The 26376-nt window shown below is 36.7% G+C and overlaps 1 protein-coding gene across 1 annotated transcript in view; it reads left to right on the top strand.

The window, feature by feature from the left end:
* tex264a (testis expressed 264, ER-phagy receptor a) overlaps positions 1–19521 on the top strand; it is a 79486-nt gene extending 59965 nt beyond the window's left edge. Inside the window, exons 3-4 of the mRNA XM_046855612.1 lie at positions 5959–6130; positions 18398–19521. Coding sequence (XP_046711568.1) covers positions 5959–6130; positions 18398–18705 — 480 coding nt within the window. The 3' untranslated portion in view covers positions 18706–19521. The remainder of the gene's footprint in view (positions 1–5958; positions 6131–18397) is intronic.
* Positions 19522–26376: the final 6855 nt, after the last annotated feature.

Below are 26376 nucleotides of genomic sequence, written 5' to 3'. Positions count from 1 at the left end.
AACAAGATGTTATCATCTGCAGAACCTTTGCTCACTAGATGTATTACTTTATATATGCCCATATTGGCAGGTTTTTATTTATTGCTTTGATTCCACATGATTGGATAATTAGATAATTGTATAAGTGAGTAAGTATACAGGTTGCTCGGCCTTCTGAAAAGGCCATTGATGTGCTAACATGCAAGGTAGCTAGATAATCCTACACTTACACTATAATATTGTATAATATAAATTTTCGACAGTCCTTCATTTGCTAGCTAGAAGCAACTCAACTAATTAACATGCTACCTTATAGAGTTCTTTACTTCAGACGAGCAATATCGATGATAACATGAACACATTTTTATTTTTCAAGTGTGTTAGTGCTTGCTGTTTTTCCCTGTATCTCTTCCTGTCGCTTTCTTTTTTTCTTTTTGCTAAGCAGCATGGGTGCGTATGTTTGAAGGGAAGGGCCGATAAATAAAGTCTGGGAGATTGTGGAAGCTGTTTTTCCTCCTTTATCTTTACCTATTTATTTTCCATTTATCCTTTAAATAATCATAGCTAAAGCATAAAACTTGCAGTAACTTTAATACCTCTGCCCTGACCACAATTCCAGTTGTCCAATAGCGATAGTAAACAGTGCTGATGAGAGTGCAGGATGTCATGCTGGCTGCTCGGTAATGTGAAGAGCGCAGCGAGCTTCTTCTGCCTGCTCTCCACCCCGTGGCTCTGTTTCATTACAGCCTGATTGCACTCCCAATGCTGCCTAAGTGGAGTCATGCTCTTTGGCTTAGCTAACGTATGGCCTGCAGCCATGACAGAAGGATGAGGCTCTTCTAATGAGAGGGACAATGAGGAAAATTAAGAATTCTCTCGGTGTAATTAAAATCGCTCATGCCAGAAGCACAGGTCCAATTACACAGACATGGTTAATCAAGCATATCTTTGTTTATTTCCTTTTTCTGAGCAATAATCATTTGAATTGCAACCACTGCATGTATGGGTAACAATTAACACATACATTTTCAAGATAAGGATCAGGTCAACTGCAAGTTTTTTTTTTACTTATATGCAAAGTTTACTGAAGTTTATTCTTGTGTATTTAAAAAAAAGGAATGAAAGCAACAACGATGCGATTCTATAATCAGTTTTAATGCCGGCCATGCAGAGTTAATCCCCGACTGGGAGTCTAGAGGAGCGTCGTTCGACTTGTAGTGAAAAGTGAAAAGCATTCCTTTTCCTCCTGTCAATCAGAATAATTTGCGGCATTCACAGCATCAGTGAGTTTATATACTGCATATTGAGTAGTCTGTGTATAGGCCAATTATTCAGGATTAAGCATAGTTGTAAATTAAAAGACTCTTTTAAATTGGACAAGCATCAATACACTTAGCGGATCAGGGATAGATATAGCATCTAGATTTAAATGATAAAATCTTTAAGATTAAGGTTACGTCAGGAGTGCGCATAACTTTAGTTATAAACTTTGTCAAATACAGCGACACTAATTATTTGGACTACAGTAACGTATACCCAAGGGTTCTACGTAACACACATGCTCACAGAAAGGTTCTTTTTTGAGATTCGTTTTTTTGGTTGTTTTGCAAATGCATAATAAATGCAGTGGATATTATTCTATTTATCACTGACATATTATAACCTTTTCCACTGTTTTTCACTTTATTATTTTAACTACAAAGGTTAAAGGCTTTGACCTTTAATTGTACTTCTGCCTTTTATAGTCAAATTTATCCATGTGAAAAGATGTCATGGTTGCACCAATGGGTGTAGAACTACAATATGGGTGTAGAACTACAATATCTATAAGCCCCAGTATGCCACATTTCAGTTATCTCTCACGCCTATGTTGAAATTGTTGTTTGTAGTCTGTATATGTTTTTGTCTTACATTGTCCACTGTTCATGTTTATTGTTCTTGGTTAAAATTTTTGTTGTTATTTTTTTATATATATAACTTGCACATTATACTACAATACATGACAAAATTCCGTAAAATGATTTGTAAAACTAAAGCAAGTAACATCAACCTTTACAATATTCTCATACCTGCCTTTAATGTATTGTTTTATGTATTGTTTTTTGATCTTTGGAAAAGGTTTTCCTGGGGATTTGAAATGAAGGCAAATTGTGTGTTTTAATGCAAATCCTTTGGGAAATAAAAAGCAAAAGCATAAATGGTTCTTTAAAAAGCTTAACAACTGTTTTGAACTGTTTTCAATAGTTCTGGAAACAACTGGAAACTTTCCAGCTTTTCTTGAAAAGTCCATCTTGAAATGGTGCTTGTTAGTGTACATGCAACCAAATAAAATTCTTCTTTTCTCTCAGCCATCGTGGAATGAAAGAGCTATTAAATCTACATAAATATAATTGATCTTGTGCAGTTTGTTACAGATGCGGTTCGCAAGCTCTGACAAAATCAAAGGACGTGCAAATACCAGCGTTAGTGTATGCCTGCTAGGTGACCCCGGTGTCACCAACTCGGAATCCGATTGTTAAAAGCAACAGTTTCATTGTCATGTATTTGAAGCTACAGGTGGCCGCAGTTCTGATTTTGAATGCCTCAAGGCAGATTTCTTTGACCTTGGCAACACATAATTGCTGAAATGTGATAAAATGTAAAATAAACATAACATAAAAATACACTACTGGAAGCAGCGCAACTAAGAGAAAAGCTATGAAATGAAGAGAATAGACCAGGGGTGAGCAATCATTTTTCCAAAAGGGCCACATAAGAAATTAGAATGGTTTTAAAGGACCAGAATATATATAATATATTTAATATATACTTATTGCTTATAATATTCTTAAGTAAGTTCCAATATATATGATATCCCACTATAAAAAACAGTAAATTAAACAATGAGAAAATGTGGAAAATAGAATATATATAAAATAATCTCAAAAACAGTTTAGAAAATTTCAACTTTTGCCAAAAAACTAGCATTAAAACTTAACGTGAAATTGCAGAACCACCTCACATTGATAAAGAACAGTAAACCAACTATGTCACACAGTCAATCAAACCGTACATCAAACATGTGCAGTGCTCAGAATTATTGCACTAATAAAGGAACATTTATAAAAAAACAATAAAAAATTGCCTTTTTTTATTGCCTTTTTAAAATAGCATCTTAACTTTATTAACTAGTTTTCACATTCAACATCACATTCATTTATGCAAAAAAAAGAAATAACTGCACCCAGTGTTTTTTTGTTTGGTTTACCTCGGTTCTTTTAGTGAGCAGTGAGAGAAGTCCTGTTTTGGGCTTGAACAAGTGCACTGAAATCAGGACCTCACACAAATGATCATCACTGAGAGAGGATGTGGATCTGGGTCTGGATATCTCTACATTCTGCCCCAATTTTTATTTTTGTAACGTTAGTTGACATATTTGAGGGCTAAGAGCTAATTTCTTGGAAGCTGTCCAACACAATCGCTGACTTCCATAAGCGCACTGATGACGTTAATAAAGGAAAACAATAGTGGCCTTCAAAATAAAAGGCATTATTTTGTATCACAAATTAATAGGCGTCGCTGTTACATCTTTACCACAAACTCACATAAAATGCCCAGGTCTGAAATAGATTATTGGCAATAATTGAAGACACATTCATGCTAAAAAATATATAATAAAACACATTTAACCAATGTTTATGTGCTACAACCAGACACAAGTTTGCACTAGAGTGTATCTTTTAGTAAAATACTCATGTTAATACTAATTGCATTACCATTCTGTGTGAATAGATGTCTATCTTTTAGAATTATATTGAAGGTCTTTAGGTTAATTAATCTTGAGATGGTGAGATATTGCTTGCGGTGCTTCAGTGATGCGTTAGTAATCTGACGCAAATGGAGACAAGGAGGTTGTATGTTGTGCGGCTTGAAATAAGATCATTAGAAATGTGATCATTCCAGCCCTCATTTTAATTCTTGGTCATTTTATTTATTACACTTATTTACAGCAAGATTTTCATATGAGATCTATGAATTCTGAAGTATTTTTTCCTTCCTACTGAATACTAAACAAATGTGTGCCTTGGAAAAAAATGGCACTGTTTGTTCAACTGCAAGGTACACAATAATAAATTAGGATCTAAAGGCAGTTTCACAACCTGGAACCAAGCTTTGCTGGTTCTCCGTGTTATTGCATAGAAACTCAACATGGATTTTCAATCCTATGTGAAACACATTAATATAAAGGATGTGCAAGAAGACGTGATTAACTTGGATTAACCTGTATGAATGCAAATCCAAAGATTTCATCGATGCTAGTATAAATAATGCTGCCACAATTGTGTGCAGAAAGTCCTGATTAACTCGGATTAAGCTGAGGAATGCTGATTTCAAGCTTTTCATCACATTTTCATTAGAATTTAGATCAACATGATCTCTATTCATGTCACTGTATAAGCCTGAAAGCATCAAGACAGAAACGGAGCGATGTTTACTATTCTCCTCCCTTCCTCGTTCTCTCCTCGCTCTCAGGCTGATGTTTTTTTGACACCTTTTCCTGTTGAGGTGTGAGCGTGCAATATATTGTCTTTGTCTACTCCTCTGCACTTTTTCCCACCCCCCACTCATTATCTCTCCTGCTTGGAGAAGATGCACTCTCATTTACATGCAGGCCCCCAGGGGCCGCACACTTTACCTGTAGCAGGCGGCTCATGCTGCTCAGTACATAGCTCTTTCACACAAGATTAGATTAAAAGCCATCAATCAGCTATAAACGGGTGCGAGATGTGGAGATGGAGAGCTATGTATAACACCCTGCAAGAAAAGTGTTCCTTCTCTGTTTTCTTTTTTCCTCCCCCCTGCACTGTTTACTGTCCATCTCTCCATCTTCTAATACCTGACTCTTTTCTTCATCTGAACTCTCATCTTCTGGAGCTGCCTTTTTTCCCTTTCTTTTTTCTTTTTTATTCCTCCACCATCCTTTCATTGCCCACATGATTTTACCAGACTCTGACAATGTGTCAGTCAGTTGAGTCCTTTTTTTTTTCTCCCTTTTATAACCTATTTCCTGACTGATAGTCATGTAACTGAAGTTGTATCACCTCCAGATTTTCCAGCCTGTTCATCCATTTTCACAGCGACTCCGATGATGTATGGAGGATTTGTCCTCTTTGTGGATCTGAATATGCCTTTATATCATAATCAGCAATTAGGGAAACATTTTAGGATTATTTGAATTGTTATTCAGAAAAATGTGAATAAATATAACACATGCAGTAACATTCCTTTACATGTGTGACTTTTATTATAAATTGGTATTACAAATAGAATTATAGCTCACAGGTTTAAAAGTGACATTTTCAGGACATCATGTCCTGACATGAGCATTTGGATGTAATAGTCATGAGATCTTCAGAAAGTCTCACACTTATGCCTATTAAAATCGTTTGGCTTGTGCAGAATTGCTTTCTCAGAATCGTGCTATTGTGCTTATTTGTGGTCTTGTTAAAGCAGCCTAATTGGTGTAAAGTATGTGGAGTTGGTGGAAAAAGTTGTGGAGCTGTCATAAGGTCAGTAGATTTGATCAGTAAACTGTGGGGGAATATTAATGAACTCAAACACAGGGCTCTCGAAATAATTAAGTGCTAGTAGCCTGGTGTGGAATGTATTCTGCAGACTATATAGTATTCTTTTGTTTTGTTTTTTTAAGTACACAATGCTGTATGCTACGTATAATGCTGGTGTATTTTTATTACATCATAGGTGAAGGTCAATTTATTTTATTTTATTGAATTGGCCTATAGCTTTTCCATTTTGGACTGCCTGTTGCCCAGATATTATGTTATACTCCAGTGTTGTCACGTTCCATATATAATGTATTTCACTACGCTATTTGGTTCTACTGTCTACTTCTATGATAGCTTGAATGACAATAAAGCTCGTTCCTCTCTACAATGGTGATCTGATTTTTGTTTTTTCTTCTGGTTTTGTCTCCTCCAGGATAGAGGCCTGTCTGCATACCCATACATTGAGATCTGCAAAGGGGATCTAATCCATTACATGTGCCCACTAGAGAACCAGGAGAGCTTTTTTGTGCCCGAACTCCTCGAAAAGCAAACAGAGGGAGGAGAGAAAACGGAGACTGACAAAGAGGCTGATGAGACACACACAGGTATGACACTGTAAAGCCACAGGACCAATGTCTCAGTGCCAAATTTTGATGTTGTTTAGAAAGACATGTATGTCGTTTAGGTACAGACCGGATATGACATAATGATATCATTGTGACGAAGCAAAGAGACACAAATGCAAGTAAGCATGTAAACTTGTACAGTACAGACACGTATTAGAAGAAAATTGATAGTGAAAGGCCATAACAGGACTCGATTTTAATGCGTCCAGTCTTGCTTGCTGTTTCCTTTTCAGATCGTATTTCTGTAAGTCTGCCCAGTGCTATTGCACCTCTCAAGGTCTTTTTTTTTTAACTGTTTTAAATCTGTCAGTGATTCAGTAAAAAGCAGTGGCTTTTCATACTCCAGGGCAGGTCTAAAGCTGGCGATCGGGTCAGGTCACACTTCTGTGTGTCAGTGTGTATACATATGCTTGTGCATGCCTGCGTTCCAAAATTAAACTAATTACTTTTTAAACCATAGTTACACTATTACCCTACGCAGTTAAGTATATTTTGCTGGGTTACATAATGTAGGTAATACTGTCTGTGACAAGTAAACAACCTTGAACTTGTGCAGTTTTTAGTATTTATAGGCAAGGATATGGTGTCTTTGTTTACATCAGTTAATTAAAGCAATCATGCAAAAAAAAGTGTGAAAGTGATGGAAACTGGGGACTTCGCATACACAGACAAAGCTTTTTGCTCGGCGCAATCTCATTACTTTATCATTCCATAACAACTGTGCTGTGTGTGTGTGGGTGTGGATGTTTGCGTGTGTATTTTTTAATTAGATGCTTATCAATCACCGACGCATAGCTGGAACTGACAAGAGCAGGTTGTGAATCAAGCTCCTTCATTTAGGAGATTGCCGAGCACTTCAGCTCTTGTTCATCTTTGTGGAAATTTCATCTGTAAAAACTTTCAACGTTGGATTTGCCCATTAACGCTTTAACAACACCAATAACAAACAACAACAATAATAATAATAATACATCTTTTATATAGTGACTTTTAAACTGTGTTTTCAAGGTGCTTTACATAACAAAAACAATCACGTATAAAAACAAATCATGAATAATTTCTATACATTATCAACAACATTGTTACAAAATATTTATATTCTGTAGTCAGGTTTGCTTAAAAGGTTTAAAAAAAGATTTAAAGACACCTAATGGCTATTAGGGGTCTAACGGTACACAAAATTCATGGTTCGGTAGGTACTTTGGTTTTTAAATCATAGTTCAGTTCAATTTCAGTACAAGAAATGCAAAAGGTAAAATTGCTTGTCGTCTTTTTACTTTGATTCTTTTGAATGCTTCTGGTAGGGGTCGCCACAGCGGATCCATACGACTCTGTCCTCTACATCTGCCTCTTTCAAATTAACTACCCTCATGTCTTCGCTTACCACATCTAAAAATTTCCTCCTCCTTGGCCTTCCTCTTTTCCTCATTCCTGGTGGCTCCATCCTCAGCATTCTCCTACCGACATACCCCATGTCCCTCTGCACATGTCCAAACCATCTCAATCTCGCCTCCCTCACCTTGTATCTAACATGCCCTACATGAGCTTTTCTTCTAATAAACTCATTTCTCATTTCAAACTCATCCTCGTCACTCCCAATGAAAATCTCAACATCTTCAGCTCTGCTACCTCCAGCTCAACCTGGCATTGAGTCTTTAACTCAATGCCACTGTCTCTAAACCATACAACATCACAGGTCTCACCATAGTCCTCTAAACTTTCACTTTCACTCTTGCAGATACTCTTCTATCACAAATCACTCCTGCCACTCTTTTTCACCCACTCCACCCTGCCTGCACTCTTTTCTTCACTTCTCTAACACACTCTCCATTACTTTGCACTGTTGACCCCATGTACCTGAACTCCTCCACCTTCTCCACCTTTTCTCTCTGCAACCACACCCCTCCACTGGCCTCCCTCTCATTCACACACATGTACTCTGACTTACTCCTACTGACTTTCATTCCCCTTCTCTCAAGCGCGTACCTCCAACTCTCCAGGCTCTTCTCAACCTGCTCACTACTCTCACCACAAATCACAATATCATCCACAAACATCATAGTCCATGGAGACTCCTGTCTGACCTCGTCCGTCAACCTGTCCATCACCACTGAAAACAGGAAAGGGTTTAGAGCCGATCCTTGATCCTTAAAGCTTCAACCCTGAACCACTCTGTTGTTCCTACTGCACACTTCACTGCTGTCACACTGTCCTCATACATATCCTGCACCACCCTCACATACGTCTCTGACAGACCTGACTTCCTCATACAATATCACAACTCCACTCTTAGCACCCTGTCGTACGCTTTCTCTAAATCCAAAAACACACAATGCAACTCCTTCTGACCTTGTCTATACTTCTCCATCATCATTTTTAAAGCAAATAATGCGTCTGTGGTGCTCTTCCTTGGCATGAAACCATACTGTTGCTCACAGATGGTCACCTCTTCTCTCAGCCTGGCTTCCACTACTCTTTCCCATAACATGGTGTGACTGATCAACTTAATTCCCCTGTAGTTACTGCAGGTCTGCACATCTCCCTATTCTTAAAAATCAGTACCAGCACACTCCTTCTCCATTCCTCAGGCATCCTCTCATCTTCCAGAATCCTGTTAAACAACCTGATTAAAAACTCCACTGCCATCTCTCGTAAACATACCCATGCTTCTACTGGTATGTCATATGGTCCAACCCACTTTCCACTCTTCATCCTCTTAATCGCTGCTCCCACTTCCTCCTTACTAGTCCTATCCAGTTCCTGCTTCACATCATCCAAAATTGACTCTAATTTTCTTCATTCATCATCTGCTCAAAATACTCCCTCCATCTTCTTAACACATTCTCCTCACTAGTCAACACATTTCCATCTCCATCCTCTATTGCTCTGACTTGCAGCCGAGCTCGGTCCCAATTGGTAGAAATCCTTTCCTCCTTCCTTAGTGTCCAACTTCTCATACAGCTTCTCATATGCCTTTTTCTTGGCTTTCGCCACATCCCTCTTCACCTGCTGCAGCATCTTCTTGATCCCAATTCTGTTTTGCCAACCTCTTTCCCCTTATGCTCTCCTGCGCTTCCTCATTCCACCACCATGTCTCTTTGTCTTTTTTTCTCTTTCCAAATGTCACACCAAGTTCCTTTCTAACTGTCTCCATTATCACTTCTGCAGTAGTTTCCCAATCCTCCAGCACCTCTTCACCACCACCGAGCCCCTGTCTGAACTCTTCCCTAAACCCCACCCTACAGTCTTCCTCCTTCAGTTTCCACCATCTTATTCTTCATTTAGTCTTTACTTTCCTCCACTTTCACCTCCAAAACCATCCTACAGACCACCACCCGATGCTGTCTAGCTACACTGTCCACTGCCAACACCTTACAGTCTCCAATCTCCTTCTGGTTGCATCTCCTACATAGAACATAGTCCACCTGTGTGCATCTTCCTCCACTCTTATACGTCACCCTATGATCCTCCTTCTTCTTAAAATAAGTGTTCACCACTGCCATTTCCATCCTTTTAGCAAAATCTACCACCATCTGCCCTTCCACATTCCTCTCCTTAAAGCCATACCTACCCATCACCTCCGCATCACCTCTGTTCACTTCACCTACATGCCCATTAAAGTCTGCCCCAATCACTTATCTTTCTTTCCTAGGTACACCATCTACCATGTCATCTAACTCACACCAGAATTTTTCTTTCTCCTCCATCTCACAACCCACTTGTGAAGCATAATCGCTGATGACATTTATCATCAACTTCCAGCTTCACGTTCATCAGAAACTCTTTTCACCTCCCCTACACTGCACTCTTGCTTCAGGAGCACCCCTACACCATTTCTTTTTCCATCCACACCATGATAGAACAGTTTAAACCCACCTCCAATGTTCCTGTACTAACTCCCTTTCCACTTGGTCTCCTGAACACACAACATATCTACCTTTCTCCTCTCCATCATATCAGCTACCTCTCTCCCTTTACCAGTCATAGTACCAACATTTAAAGTGCCCACCCTAATCCTCATTTCCTACACTTCTTCTTTCCCTGCCGTCTCTGTAGACGTCTTCCTCCTCTCCTTCCCCTCCTTCGGGCAACAGTAGCCCAATTTCCACCAGTACCCTTTTGGCTAACGATACCTGTGGTGGTCGTTGGTAACTCGGGCCTCGACCGATCCGTTATGAAATTCTTATTTGTGATCCTCATATTTGATTTGGCACATGTTTTACGCTGGATGCCCTTCCTAACGCAACCCTCCCAATTTATCCGGGATTGGAACTGGCACTAAGTGCACTGCCTTTTTTTAGTAACGCAATTTTGACATTATTATTAACATTTGTGAACATTAACAGTTTACATTTTTTAAACAACTTTAAATAAAGTGCCTGCTTAATAATTTTCTATAAAAAAGAATAAATAGAATTAATCTAATTAATGCAGTATACTTTTTTTACTCTATTGATTAGGGCTGCAAATAAGCGGATGATTATTTTTCAATTAATCGGATACAAAAATTATAATTTTTTTATTTAGATATTATAAAGCTTAGTGGCTGCTTGTTGAGGAGTGCATGGGGGATTTCTCCTTTTAACAAATTCACTCATGCTGGGTTGTTTCTTTCTGTAAAAAAAAACAAAAAAACAACAGCATTTGAGTATGCAAGGTGAAGCAATTTGTGTAAATAAACATTTGTATTGTTTTCAATGATAATTGCAGATGGCAGGTTAACAAACGTATAAAAAATCAATATAAAATATAATACAACGTTGTTTAAATAATATAATTATATATAATATAATGCATTTAGTTTTGTATAATAATTAAATAAATGCATATATAAATAAATAAAATGTACAAACATTGATAAGCATTTAATCGTAATAAAGCTGCAGTAAATCACATTTGAAAACAGAAGTTAACTGTTGTAGTAGACAAATGCAATAAAAAGAGAATGGAACAGAAAAACACAGCAAGCAAACAGATTTGCTATAAAAAACTAATAAAAAAATGTATTGGTGTACAAATGCTTAATCATTCACTGAAAACCACAACAGTGACTAAAAATATAATTGTTTACTGCTGCTGGTATTTGCTGCTTTTAGATTTAATTAATTAGATTGAAATATATTTAGGTTTAATTGAGTCCATCACTATGTGGCGAGCGAGTCCTGACAGAACAGATTCAGTGTGACTGTCCTGTAGTTAACAAACAGTTTACACAATAGCATTCCATTAAACTACACCATTTTCACATGATGAGGATTATACAGTTTTTGCTCACTGTGCTGATGTTTCACCTTCATCTGTTTTCTTTTTATCTGCTTGTGCATCACTGTGGTACTTTCATGCCACACAAGTTCTGCTTTGCATAACTTCCAGGTTGGAGTCCTCTTTGTTGCGTTTAATCCAAAATGCTCACATGCTTGGATGACAAAGAAACGCACACTTTTTCTGCTGACGGTTGATCCTGTACTCATCGCCATTTCAAGTGACTGTGTTATCTTACCGTAAAGCTACACTGGTAACATCAACAGCTCAACTAATCGATAACTAACTGATCATTATCGATTATTATTTTATCGATTAGTTATTGCAGCCCTAATATTAAATTTAGTAATAAATTAAATTGCCACAATTTGATAAAAAAAAGTATATAAATAAACATTTTTACATTTGTTAGACCCCATTTGGGTAATACAGATGTGTATGTAAGTGTGTGTGTATTACATTTAATATTGAATGTTCCTAAGATATGATTTAAGTAATTAGTAGTATTTAGTAAAAGTAGTATTTTAGCATACTTTTGCAATTGTATTTATCCCTTCTATCCATCATTTATTCACTCCTTTTGATATGTGGAATTGTCAGGATTTTCTCCTTTTTTTAGAGAAATTCTTGAAATGGAACATAAAATGATAAAGAATCCAAAGTGCTAGTGTTAGCCACTAGCCACTTCCTGGTTAGTGGCTAACACAAGCGCTATGGATTCTTATTTCTGATACAGAGTGAAAAGCCACAGTGATGCTCCTCAAACACTAGTTTATTTTTTTATTTACCCTTAGCATTGTTGTGTATGTTTTCAGGTTCAATAATAATAATAATAATAATCATAATAATTAAATGCACTCAAAGTGCGAGACAGAGACTAAACAAAATTGCAGTTCGCCACTTAATACGTTTCCAAGGTAACTCCAAATGTAACTATGTATTAACCTTAAAAGGATTGCATTGTACCAAACCAAAAGCCCTTTACTGAAAAATTTCAATATGAATATGTGTACCGTTACACCCCTAATCTTTATTTATGTCTGATATCAGCTGCTAGTATATTGTATGCAAATTCATTAGCATTTTATTGTCTTTATAAAATTGTGAATAATTGATTATAAAAAAATTATATAATTCGATATTTGGATTGTCTCAGATTGTGTCAGAATAAGCATTATCTAATCTGCTTGTGCTAGTAAATAAATGTTCAATGTTTACATTGTTAATAATCAATACACTCAGTTCATTCATATATATATATATATATATATATATATATATATATATATATATATATATATATATATATATATATATAATATTTATACTACTCTTTGTCTTACATGATGGTGGATTGAAATAAAAAAACATCCTTCCTGCTTGGTAACAATATTCACATTCTGAATGTTGTGCATGATCTGTGTCTGACTTGTGTCAAACTCCAAGCAAGTTTTTCACTAATAGTAAAGGAACAATCGCAAATACTTGCAAAAAAATAAATAAAAGGGAAACAGCTCTGAATGAACAGTGGCAACAGCCTCCTTTGTGTCATTATTTTTTGGACATATTCATCACTTTCAACACACAGAGCTGAGGTGACTGGAGGCATCGTTAGCATTCAACTATGCCGTAAACATTTTAGAGTTGAGTATCTGTTTTGGTGCTAGTGACAGATGATAATGAGATCCTTACTTCTACAGTATAGAAGTCACAGTTGTTTTGTCAGTAAAGTCTAATTGCATCGTTATGTAACATAGTCAGTGCATAATACTTACATTTATTTTAATGGCATTGTGTGCATATTGATTCCATTCCATTTAAACTTGTACATATTAAATATAAACACCTAATTACCTTAAATAATAAAAGCATTGCATATTTCCTTTTATTATATCTGTTTGTTTTGAAGGTGTAATTATACAGCTATTACATTACATCACATAATCGCATAATTAGGCAGGATTTTTAATCTTGGTCATCAGAAGATTGCATTGTATTATGTACAACATTCCTAACAGATTTCTCCTGTAATGTTTGATGAGATTAATGAATACTAAACAAGCAGTTTGGGACTCCTGATCACATAACCTGTCTTGTCCTCTCTTAATATTTTTATCCTCAGCAGGTTTATATCAGGTTGATGAGTTTCAGTGAGGTTTATGTGAGGAGACTGGAATGGGACCATCTGCTTCATAAACCATTTGGATGTATGTTTGGGATCATTGTCCTATTGGAAGAACCAATCATGACATATTTGTAGTATAAGTAGCCATAGAGACCAAGAAACCATGTATTCTTACAATATTCTTACAGATTTGGAAGGATAACAATCCCTTATTGACAGAAACCCACTACACTACACTAATAGTCAGGATTACACACTTTGGTTTGTATAACCATTGTTCTTTTTTACTACAGACTTACTTTTCTGTTGACCATGGGCTCCATTTTTTTTTTTTAAAGGATTTTCACTAGATTTATAATTGGGCTGTGTGGGTTTGCTTAATCAGCCACAAATAAGACACCCATTTTAAACTGGCTGGTCTAATACATCCATGTCACCCTTAGGAATCCAGTTATGTGCCTTATTTTGTCATCTTAGTGACAAACCTGGCAACATCTTGGACCCTGATACAGTATGTATGTTGGTCAGGTGCCCACATACTTCTGGCCAGCTTGGTCGCTGTGTACTCAGGCTTCTTTCACGTCTAATGCTGTGACATGATATCATTTGAAATATCTGAACATGATACATGTTGACATATAAATAGAGATTTCCTGTCAGTTCCTGCCAAATCTGGCATTCTTGGCACCTTGCTGACTTTGTAACTGTCATTTTGGTTAAATCAAATGTTTTTATGCCCCTATTGTTGCTATTTTATATTGCAAACCCATAAGTAAACACAGACCACATAGACATCATTTCGTTAGGATAAACATGCATACTCAGCAAGTAATTATTAATTGATTGTTATCGTCTTCTAAATAAATCATAATAACTAGCTTTAACTCTGTTAAATGTAAGTTATTATGGTTAGTCTTTTTGTATGTAGTTTCTTTAATTAAAAATCAATTGTAGGCTTAATGGTTTTTCAGAAGCTCTGTACAGGATTTAGCACTTATAGGAAAGTTTTTCAAGCAGAGATGTAATTTTAAGAAATCCTAATTCATTTTTAAATAAATTCAGTGTTACAAAATTTCATATCTTGATAAAATAACTTGCAAAATGGATGGGGAAAGAAGATTACTGTGCGGTTAATTAATTGAGAGTGGAGCTAAATGGAACGAGCGGTAAGATCTACACCTGTAGCTGATGAGACTAATCAGTGTGCTCCGTTCCAGTCCAGCTCCGCCCTCCACTCGCGAACCGCTGCCTTAACTACATTTTATTTAGGAATGTGTAAACTCACCACATTATCCAGTTAATGGGATGGCAATTTTAGCTAGAATGCATAGAAAACTGTATTTTTTTTATTCCTTTCTTTGGTGCAGATTCACAGAAATGAGAGATGATGCATAACACATATTCTTAAAAAAAATACACTAGAAAAACCTGCTAAAACCTGAAGCAAAAGGTTTACTTTTCAGCATATCTGGCATTGCTAGAGCAAAGACATTTACAGAACAAAAAGCTGAGCATCCTGTGAGAGCCCTGTGAGAGCCCTGACCTTAATCTGAATAAAAGCCTGTGGAAGGACTTGAGGAGCTCAGTCCCCTGAGAGTCCACTTGCAAATTGAATGAGCTCCAACAGTTTTGTAAAAAAGCATGTCCTGATGGTCAAGTATGCCCCAGATACTTCCAGCAGAGACCTATCTCAAGACCTTAGTATCTTAACTTTTCATTGTTCTATGAGTCAAAATTATTATTATTTTTTTTTAAGTATTATTACATTTTATTTAATTGATTTCAGACGAATAGTGAGACCTTTGTTAGCTTACACAGTCCCTGACGTCTTTCCCTCAGAACACATTTTGCTGAATCTCAGGCAGGTCAGGAGCTGTCCAGTGCTGAAACCGATAATGAGAATGAGCATGGCTTATTAACATGAGCTGAAATGATTAGGCAAGTTAAAGAGAGCTGGTGACATGGTAGCACTCTTTTGGAATCACACCCTAGTCCCTGGTGACCTTTTTCAGATGTGACAATGATATTTTAAAGCTGTTGGCCAAGCTGTGAACAAAGCTGTCTGCTGTACTTGGGCCCTCAAGAGGACCAGGAGTGACATGTGCAGGCAACTCGCAAGAGCAGAGCAACCCAATCTAATTCGGTCTCATGATTAAAATGTTCCTTACAAACTTGGTCTGGGACATGGCTTTTTAATAGAAATCTAGGGTAAAATTAGAGGACATGTTTCTGGTGTTCTGGTCACTGCTATTACTTAATGTACTGTTTACAGAAATAGAAAGAATATTATATTTGAACTGTCCATTTTCTATGTGATTGGATAACTATAAAGACATAGACAACAACTTGACCTACTGGAAGGTAATTATATGACCAGGTATGAGTGTGAAAAAGACATGGGGGTTTGCAACATAGTGTGAATTCACTATTTCTTTCTTTTTTGTTTGTAAAAAGCAGTTGGTATTTATTAAATCACTTTTTTAAATCTGGTTAAAAGCAACTTTGAAGCACCAACAACTGTCAAAACTTTTTCAGAGAAAATTTGCCAGGAACATAAAATTTAATATCCAATAAAATATTTTTTAGTATTACTTTGGTTAAAAATTAAAACAAGCTCATTTTGACCCCAGGGTTAATGAGCTCTGAAGATGTCTAACAAACTCAGAATGATATTAAAACAAAAAGAAATGTGTCTTCTTTCCATTTCTTGATCTTTGCTTTTCATCACCTCTTGCTATTACCAGAGGTTTATTACTGCCATATAAAGGGCATGCATTCGGCTCTCTCTGTGACTATTCACTGTATGTGAATGACATTTAAGCTCATATAGAAGGAAGGAAGATGTGCTGAGACACTTTTCTTAATCAGTTTTGAAAAGGTCTCACCATGGATGTGCCTATTTTCTCTCCCCCTTCTTTATGCACAATGAGGATAGAGCTTTGGCTTAATTCACATGCCATGACTGATTTGCTGAGAGCAGCACGATGAGTGCGGGTGAGGGATCAGTCCTCTACCTGTAAAGTAATAATGACAGGAAGAGGCAAGAGGCCAAAACCACTGATTTCTGTCAGAGAAAAGATGGATTCTTCTTAAACACACACAAAGTTAAAGGCAAATATTACTTAAGGAAAATCAAACACAGTTTTTCAAAACTTTATACATTACTTATTAGCATAAATGTCCTTAATTAAGTCAAATAGGCAAAAGCCTTTATTCCAAGCAACATACATGAATCTCAATTATACAACTATCAGCATTTGAAGGTTTAAAAGGCTTTCTTAAGGGTCCAGCAGTGCCAGCTTTGTGATGCTGGGATTTAAACTTACTACCTTCATTCAGAAGTCCACCATCTTAATTACTTCCCTTATTCCTTTACTTCCATAAAACATCATAATCTAGCTAATAGGTATAATAAATAAGTGCTAAGCAATTAATTTATTTCTGCTTTTATTTACTGTTCCAAAAGCTGATTTATTTGAATTAACAAACCTTTTATACTTACTGTCAAACAATTTTATTACATCTGAGCAAAGGACACTCCTCTGAAATGCTGGTGATCACATGTTAACTTCTGTCTGGGTATAGTAGTGGATCCCTCCTTGTGCCACAGCTTGTCAGACTGGGCCATGAAGGACTACCTGATGAATCTCAGGCAGGTCAGAAACTGTCCAGTTCTGAAACTGATCATGAGAATCAGAGTTGCATATTAACGAGCTGCAATGATTAGGAAAGCTAAAAAGAGCTGGTGACTCAGAATCATGCCCCCATTAGTCCCTGAAGATCTGGGTGTTCATTTGAACTTTTCTGAAAGGTGCATTTTTTTTTCTTTATGACAAATGGCAAATCAGAAGTCATTATATCCATTTTGGAATCTTTCAAACTACCAAACTTTGATCCATTGGAATTCTGATGTAAATTAAAGCTGAAATAACAGGTTGTTTTAAAAATATTTTTAACTTGAACAAAGTAAATGCTCTAATTGATTTCACTAAAGAAATCTGTAATAATATGAAATGTGTGGGGTGGTGGAAACCCGAGATTGAATATCTCTAGTCAACCTTTTATTCGTAAACTATTTGAACAAAATCATGACTTTTAAGAGGATAGATAGACACAGAGAAACCAGTGTCAATAATATTAAAGACAAACCAAAATGACTCTGAATACCAACTCTTTGCAATAATTTACTCTTACAGAGCTTCTATACATTTGGCTAATGAGAAACAGCTGAAGCTGACAGCCTGCGCTGGCAGTTTGTGAGCCAGAAAAGCAGAGCACTCAATAAACCAGCCAGGAGTAGCGGTAGACTGGGATGCGATAATTGGCTGATTACAAAGCATTTTAAATACCTTCTGTTCTCCTGGTGTCAGGAAAAAATTCTCTAGGTGAAGCACAGGTGTTTAACACAATTCCTGTCTGTCCTACTGGCACCTTTAGTTTGTAACAGTTGAAACTGCCCTGGAATATTCCAATATTTGGCACGAAATTCTCTTAGAAGTGTGTTCCAGCTCAATTATTACATTGCTTAGCAATTACAGGTCTCACCTGCCTGGGCTCAGTTAACAAACAACATTTTCTCCAATTACACCATCATTATTAGACTGTAAGTCTGCAAATGTGAAACTTGTGGCCCTTAAAAGCCCCAAAAGATTCACAACTGCACCTATAGCCAATCCAATTTTCCAGTAATAAGGTGTGATGTTGTGTAATGGATGTTTTTGCAATGCTCCCTCGGTAGCCCATAAAATGTCTGACCCTTATAAATTCTCTAACACCCCATACACAACCTTAAGCCACACTGCCAATTATTTGTTGGCTGCCTGTCCTAAATCTAACAAACTCTATTGATCTTGTTCCAGGTGAAGGCTGCACATCTGAGAGTGGTGTAGCAGTAATGGAAGCAGACGCCGAAAGCAGTGAGATGGGAGAGAGCTCCACGCCTGTGCTGTGCCAGCAGACTCCACCTTTGGATGAGAGAGATTCTCAGACAGAGGAAGGAGACCAGGGGGCCAAGGGCTCCAGTGAGTCTGTAGGAAGTGGTTCATCCTTTGAAGAACTAGACATGGACATCGAGGAAGAGGAGAAGGAGAGCAAAAATGCTGAGGATGATCATGTAGAGGACACTGAGAAAAGAGGGGTTAATGAAATCGGGAGTAATGAGGAATAGAATGTGTGCATGAATGAAGTAGTTCCTGAGTCCTCCTTGTTCTTGTTTTCTTTTCCAGTTTGAGGTGCTTCTTAGTCATCTAGGCAAACTCTAATCATATGTAATCATTGGTTTAAAATTTAATTGGTGAATCTGATATCTTGGCAGTTTTTATAAACATATGGTTGTATTAATGTATGCCACATAAACATTATAAATGGAGCCAAAAAACTGAATGGATTTTCTCACTTTGCTGATTCTAGTCCAGTAGCTAATCAGATCTTTCCTAACGGCTGCCAGTTATTTGAAAAAGGAAACCCTGCTGATTTTATTCATCATCGGTGAATCACCTCTTTTGAATTTTTAAGGCAATAAACTAATGACACAATAAGCCAATGACACAAATAATGTTTTTTTTTAAAGTGTATTCAAAGCCTGTGCTACTGAAATAATCCTATTTTTGAAGTGGATAAAAAAGAAAAGGAAATGGTGAGCTCATCTTTAAAATTCTGAAAGAACAATTCCAAAATATGTAGCCAAGCAAACATGTATTTATAAAAGAAATATGTACACATTGATGTAATATTTGAATACTCGATAATGGATTAACTGCTCTTATTTACACATTATGTATAGTAGTTTTATAATGGTGTTAAAAGAAGGCAAATGTTGACTGTGTGCATGACTGTTAACTTCTTCATAACTAGTTATATCTCCATACAAATCCTGCTCTATCCTCACTGCATGCCAGATGTGTTTATTGTTAACATTCTCCTAGAAAACTATGGACAAACTATGGATTGAAATAAAATTAACAATCTAGTGTTTATTCTTAAATAGTTTGTGTTTTTTTTTGTTTAATGTGTTTTGCCATACAGGATATTTTAGAAATGTAATGTGTATATATATATATATATATATATATATATATATATATATATATATATATATATATATATATATATATATATATACACGCCAACCAGGCATAACATTAGGACATTTTGACCAGTGTAGTGATTAATGAATAACACTTATTATCTCTAAATCATGGCACCTGTTAGTGGGTAGGATATATTATATTTTATTAAATGTTGTGGGTAGAAAGCAGAAAAAATGGGCAAGTGTAAGGATTTGAGAGTTTTAAAAGGGCCAAATTGTGATGGCTAGACCGTGTCAGAGAGCGTCTCCACAACTACAGATTTTTTTGGGATGTTACTGGTCTGCAATGCCCAGTATCCTTCAAAAAGTGGTCTGAGGAAGGAACAGTAGTGAACCAGCGACAGGGTCATGGCTCATTGATGCACATATATATATATATATATATATATATATATATATATATATATATATATATATATATATAGTATCTCACAAAAGTGAGTGCACCACTCACAATTTAGCAACCGTATTAGCATATCTTCTTAGGGGACAATATGTGCAAAATGTACAGTTTGTATAGCAGTACAGATTTACTGTCCCCTGAAAATAACTCAACATAGAGCCAATTATTGTCAAAATAACTGGCAACAAAAGTGAGTACACCCTCAGTGAACACGTCAAAACTGTTTTCAAAGTGTCAATATTTTGTGTGAGCACTTTGTTATCCAGCATTGCCTCAATCCTCCGGGCATAGAATTCACCAGAGCTGCACAGGTTGTTGCTGGGATTCTCTTCCGCTCCTCCATAATGACCTCACGGAGCTGCTAAATGTTGGACATATGGTGATTCTCCACCTTTTGCTTGAGGATGCCCCACAGGTTCTCAATAGGGTTCAGGTCTGAAGACATACTTCGCTACTCCATCACCTTCAACTTCAGCTTCCTCAGCAAGGCAGTTGTCATCGTTGTGGTTGTTATGTTGGAAATCTGCAGTTTCTGAATGGAAGGGAATCATGTTCTGCTAAAGAATGTCATAGTACATCTTGGAATCCATGTTTCCCTCAATGATAGTGGTGCTATCTACACCATGCTTGACTGTACTGTTAGTGTATGTAAGACTGTTTGTGTATGTATACTGTTAGTGTATGCATTTTTTTGGTACTCTTCACCTGGCATCGCCACATTTCTTGGACAGGTTGTCTTCAGCAAACTGTTTGTGGGAGTCCAACTTAAAAAAAAAAAACTTCTGGGATAATGTCCATGCAAACCGTCGTGTTTCAGTGTGTGGTGTATGGTCTGAGAACTGACAATTGGACCTTCCGCTTCTGCAACCTTTAAAGCAATGCTGGCAGCACTCATGCATCTGTTTTATTGAACCAGCTTCTTCACCTGATGCTCTGCACGAGGACTCAACTTCTTTGATCAACCCTTGCGAGGCCTGTTCTAAATGGAACCCGTCTTGGAAAACCTCTGTATGACTCTGACCACTGTACTGTAACTCAGTTTCAGAGTGTTACTGATCTTATAGCCCTCAGCATCTTTGTGGAGAGCAACAATTCTCAAATCCTCAGAGAAGTCTTTGCCATGAGGTGCCATTTTGAACATCCAGTGGTCAGTATTAGAGAATTGTACTCAAAGCACCAAATTGTAAATGCTCTAATGCAAGATACACAAATTTGTATTATCCTGTCAAGCAGACAAAAACATCAACATGATGGATAGGTCATGTGGCTTTGCATGGTTATACAGCACAGCTGTTATCACTTAGGAGGTATTTACTTTTGTTGGCAGCTATTTTGACAATAATTGCTGTATGTTGAGTTATTTTCGGAGGACAGTAAATCTATACTGCTATACAAGCCGCAGATTAACTACTCTAATATATATTCAGTTTTATTTCTTTAGTATTGTCCTTTAAGAAGGTATAATAAAATGTTTGCTGCAATGTGAACGGTGTACTCACTTGAAATAATTAATTTTTATTTTATTGCATAAAATAAGTATTTGATCACCTACCAACCAGCAAGAATTCTGTCTCTCACAGACCTGTTAGTTTGTCTTTAAGAAGCCCTCCTATCCCCCACTCATTACCTGTATTAATTGCACCAGTTTGAACTTGTAAAAAAGACACAAAAGACTGTCGACACATTCAATCAATCACACTCCAACCTCTCCACTATGGGCAAGACCAAAGAGGACACTAGGGATGAAATTGTAGACCTGCAAAAGGCTGGGATGGGCTACAGGACAATAGGCAAACAGCTTGGTGAGTAGGCAACAACTGTTGGTGCAATTATTAGAAAAGGGGAAAAAACAATTTAAGATTGACAGTCAAGATGACTGTCAATCTTCCTCGGACATGCAAGATCTCGTGGTGTATCAATGATCCCGAGAAAGGTGAGGAATCAGCCTTGACATACACGGGAGAACCTGGTCAATGACCTGAAGAGAGCAAGGACCACAGTCTCAACGGTTACCATTAGTAACACACTACACCGTCATGGATTAAAATCCTGCAGCCCACGCAAAGTCCCCCTGCTCAAGCCAGCACATGTTCAGACCCATCTGAAGTTTGCCAAAGACCATCTGTATGATCCAGAGGAGGCATAAGAGAAGGTCATATGGTCAGATGAGACCAAAATAGAACTTTTTGGTATAAACTCCACTCGCCGTGTTTGGAGGAAGAAGAAGGATGAGTACAATCCCAAAAACACCATCTCAACCGTGACGCATGGGGTGGAAACATCATGCTTTGGGGGTGCTTTTCTGCAAAGGGGACAGGACAACTGCACTGTATTGAGGGGAGGATGGATGGGGCCATGTATCGCGAGATTTTGGGCAACAACCTTCTTCCCTCAGTAAGAGCATTGAAGATGGGTCATGGCTGGGTCTTCCAGCATGACAATGACCCCAAGCACACAGCCAGGACAACTAAGGAGTGGCTCCGTAAGAAGCATTTCAAGGTCCTGGAGTGGCCTAGCCAGTCTCCCGACCTGAACCCAATAGAGCTGAAGCTCTGTGTTGCCCAGAGACCTGAAAGATCTGGAGAACACGTGTATAAAGGAGTGGGCTAAAATCACTGCTGCAGTGTCTGCAAACCTGGTCAAGAACTACAGGAAACATCTGACATCTGTAATTGTGTAAGAAGGTTTCTGTACCAAATATTAAGTTCTATTTTTCTATTGAATCAAACACTTATTTTATGCAATAAAATGGAAATTAATAATTTAAAAATCATACAATGTGATTTTCCGGATTTTGTTGGATATTTTTTTTTTATTCTGTCTCTTACAGTTGAGGTGGACCTACGATGAAAACTACAGATCTCTCGATTCTTTGTAAGTGTAGTCTTTGTAACTTAAAAATTCGGCAGTGTATAAAATACTTATTTGACCCACTGTATATGTGCATCAATCAGCCATGACCCTGTCACTGGTTCAACTTCTGTTCCTTCATTGGACCACTTTTTGATGGATACTGAGCACTGCAGACTGGGAACAGCTCACAAGAGCTGCAGTGTTATAGATGCTCTGACCCAGTCGTCTTGCCATCACAATTTGGCTTTTGTCAAACTCTTTCAAATTCTTACACTTGGCAATTTTTTTCTGCTTCCCACCCACTGCATAGATAATTAGTTATTCACTATTCACTCCACGAGTCATATTGTCATAATGTTATATATTCATGCGTGTAACGGTACACGTATCCATACCAACATTTTTCCGGTACAGGGCTTTCCGTACCAAATGCAATCTTTTTTACGTGTGGAACATAGTTAAAATCTGAGTTCCTTCAGGAGGTGGCAGACCACAAGTTTGTTTAGTCTCCGTCTGGCACCTTGAGTGCATTTTATTATTATTATTATTATTATTATTATTATTATTATTATTTTTATTATTATTATTTTTATTATTATTATTATTATTATTGTTGTTGTTGTTGTTGTTGTTGTTGTTGTTGTTGTAAAAATATAAACAACAATGCCAGGGGTATAAAAAGAAACTAGAGTTAGTGCAGTGTCACTGTGGCCACTTGCTCTGGTACCAGAAATAACATTTGTTTTGCGCATGTATGAAAACGCAAAAGAATCCATAGCGCTGCCGTTAGCCACTAACCAGGAAGTGGCTTTCAGATAACGCCAGCACTATGGATTTTTTAGCATTCAATGTCCAGCTTCAATAATTTATCTTAAATGGAGAAAATCCTGACAATTCCACATATCAAGTGAGTGCATGAATGAAGGATGGAAGGTATAAATTTAAAGAATGCTGAAATAAGTAGAACAGTTAAGTAGATAATATCTTTAGAAAATTAAACATTAAATGCAACACACACAAACACACACATGCACACGCACACACACATCTGTATTACCAAAATTGGGTCTATACAGATATAATATAGTAACATATATAATATAATATAAAATAAAATAAAAAAATTTAATTTCTTCTTCTTCTTATTGATTATTTAATCAATTTAATTTAAATGATTACTTAATTTAATCAATATAATTAAAAAGTGTACTGCATTAACTTGATTTATTCTATTTTATTTTTATAAAATATGATAAAAAATGTTTTATATATTATTTGTGTTGATGATCACAAATGTTAATAATAATAAATTGTGTTAATAAAAACTACAAGCAATTTTATTTTTTGCATTTCTTCCCCCTAACCATACTGAATTTGAACTGAACCGTGACTTTTGCTGAGGTACGTACCGAACCGTGAATTTTGTGTTCTGTTACACCCCTTTATATATATATATATATATAATTATCATTATTCATATCCGAAGGTATAATAATAATATAAGCTTATAAAAACAAATATATCTGTAGATGTTGGTGGATTACATGTTGCATAAGCATTCTAATATCACATTTCTTACTTTCCCTTAAACTTGCAACAAAAGAAATCAGAATCGTTCAGTACAAAACAACTTGTCGATCATTCTTACAAAATTGTTCCAGTTCTTACAAGAAGCGGATTTGAAACTGGGACAGAAGTCTTTTTTTTTAACTCATCTCTAAACCAACATAGATTTCTGTTAGGTGTATGCTGGGGGCATTGAGAGAACAGTATTGTGCCTCAGTATTACAAAACTCTATCACCAAGAAGCAGCAGTTCATCTTGATCCTCCTAGTAGATGACACAAGCGTTGATTTCCAACTATAATCAATATTTACACCATTACCCAACAGCCTGCCTCAGTGGGACTCGTATCTATTGATTGTGTAATCAGCGGCAACTTATATGCATAGAAAAAGCAGCGGGTTGAAAAGGCCTAGTGGTTGTGTCAGCAGGGGCTCTTCAATCTCTGAGTGCTCAGTTATGTTAACAGCTTAATTTATTTTTTTTTTTTACTCTGAAGCTATAAGGTAACATTTTTTTGAACAAACTTAGACTGATCTATTTTGTACTGAAGATTTCAGCGGTTACTTTCTAAGCACATCTACAATAAATAATGCTTGATAGGCATGTCAAATCTGTTTGTTTTCCATCACCATGGGGAGGTGACTAACACTTTTTAGCACAAAAGAAGCAAATGGTTTTTGATCTGCAAAACATAGGTAATGAATATAAAATACAAATTACCATAAAATACAAACTTGGCTATAATAGGGACAGTTTTTAAACTGTGAAAATGTTTTATATTTCTTTAGGATTTTCAGTAAATAAACTTGGCTATTAACCCTGATACATACCTGACATCTGTCCATGTTTCCATTGATTATTGCACAATCAATGAAAGTTTTAGCATACATGCGATCCTGACCTTGGGTTTCTCTCTGCATGAAATATCAGATTTTCTCTGGGTTCCAGAGTTTCCACTCCCCATTGATGCAGGCAACTCCAAACTGTCAATAGGTGGGCATGTGGATGTTAACTGGCATACAATCTCGAATGTACTCCTACCTTACATCAGAGCTCTCAGAATATTACTGGATTTAATTGGCTCTGTACATGTCCCTTGCACAGTGACAACGTTGAATCTAATCTAAAAAATTATACTGGAGATTTAGAGCAACACTGCAGTTATATTCTCCCACTGACATACGCTTACTGGTCACTTTCTTAGGAACACCAGTACAACTGCTCATTTATGCCTGTACCCATTAAAGAAGAAAATCGTAACTTGTGGTATTAGAGTAAGAGCACAAGGTCAGCCTTGATACAGCAGCATTGGAGCAGATAGGGATAAGAGCCTTGCTCAAGAGCTCAACAGTGGCAGCTTGAAAGTGCTGGGGCTTGAACCGCTGATCTTTTGAGCAATGACTCAAAGCCTTAGCTTTCAATGTAGCCTAAAATTCTATAGCCTAAAAATGATGAGACGCTTACCAAAGCTGTAGAGTGGTTATGTGCATTACTTGAGCCTTTCTGTCAGCTTAAAACCAGTCTGCAAACTATTCTCCTATGGATTCTCTTATCAACAAAGCTTTCCATCTACAAAGCTGTTATTCCATAAACGTTATTTATTTTCCCACACTATTCTGTTAACATTTAGAGACTAAATATATGGCAAATATGTGACAAATATGTGAACCTGCATAGAAACCTGTTTAGAATTTGTAATTAATTTAATTATTAGAATTGAAATTGCATTGTTTTTAATGTTTGTAACTGTATTGGTACCTGTGTGTCTCTGCTGGTAATTGATTTATATACTAGTGGTAGAAAGTTATGTCTAGTGGATACCATTAAGGAGCTTTATGCAATTTGTAGTTCAGGTTATCAACATTAGGGCATTATTAAGCATTTAGAGTCTGATATGTTTCTACAATAAGTTCTTTAGTTTGATGGTT

Source organism: Silurus meridionalis, chromosome 1, assembly GCF_014805685.1.
Source record: "Silurus meridionalis isolate SWU-2019-XX chromosome 1, ASM1480568v1, whole genome shotgun sequence".
Lineage (NCBI taxonomy): Eukaryota > Metazoa > Chordata > Actinopteri > Siluriformes > Siluridae > Silurus > Silurus meridionalis.
Note: the sequence above shows the minus strand (reverse complement) of the source record. Positions and strands in the feature narration are given on the sequence as shown.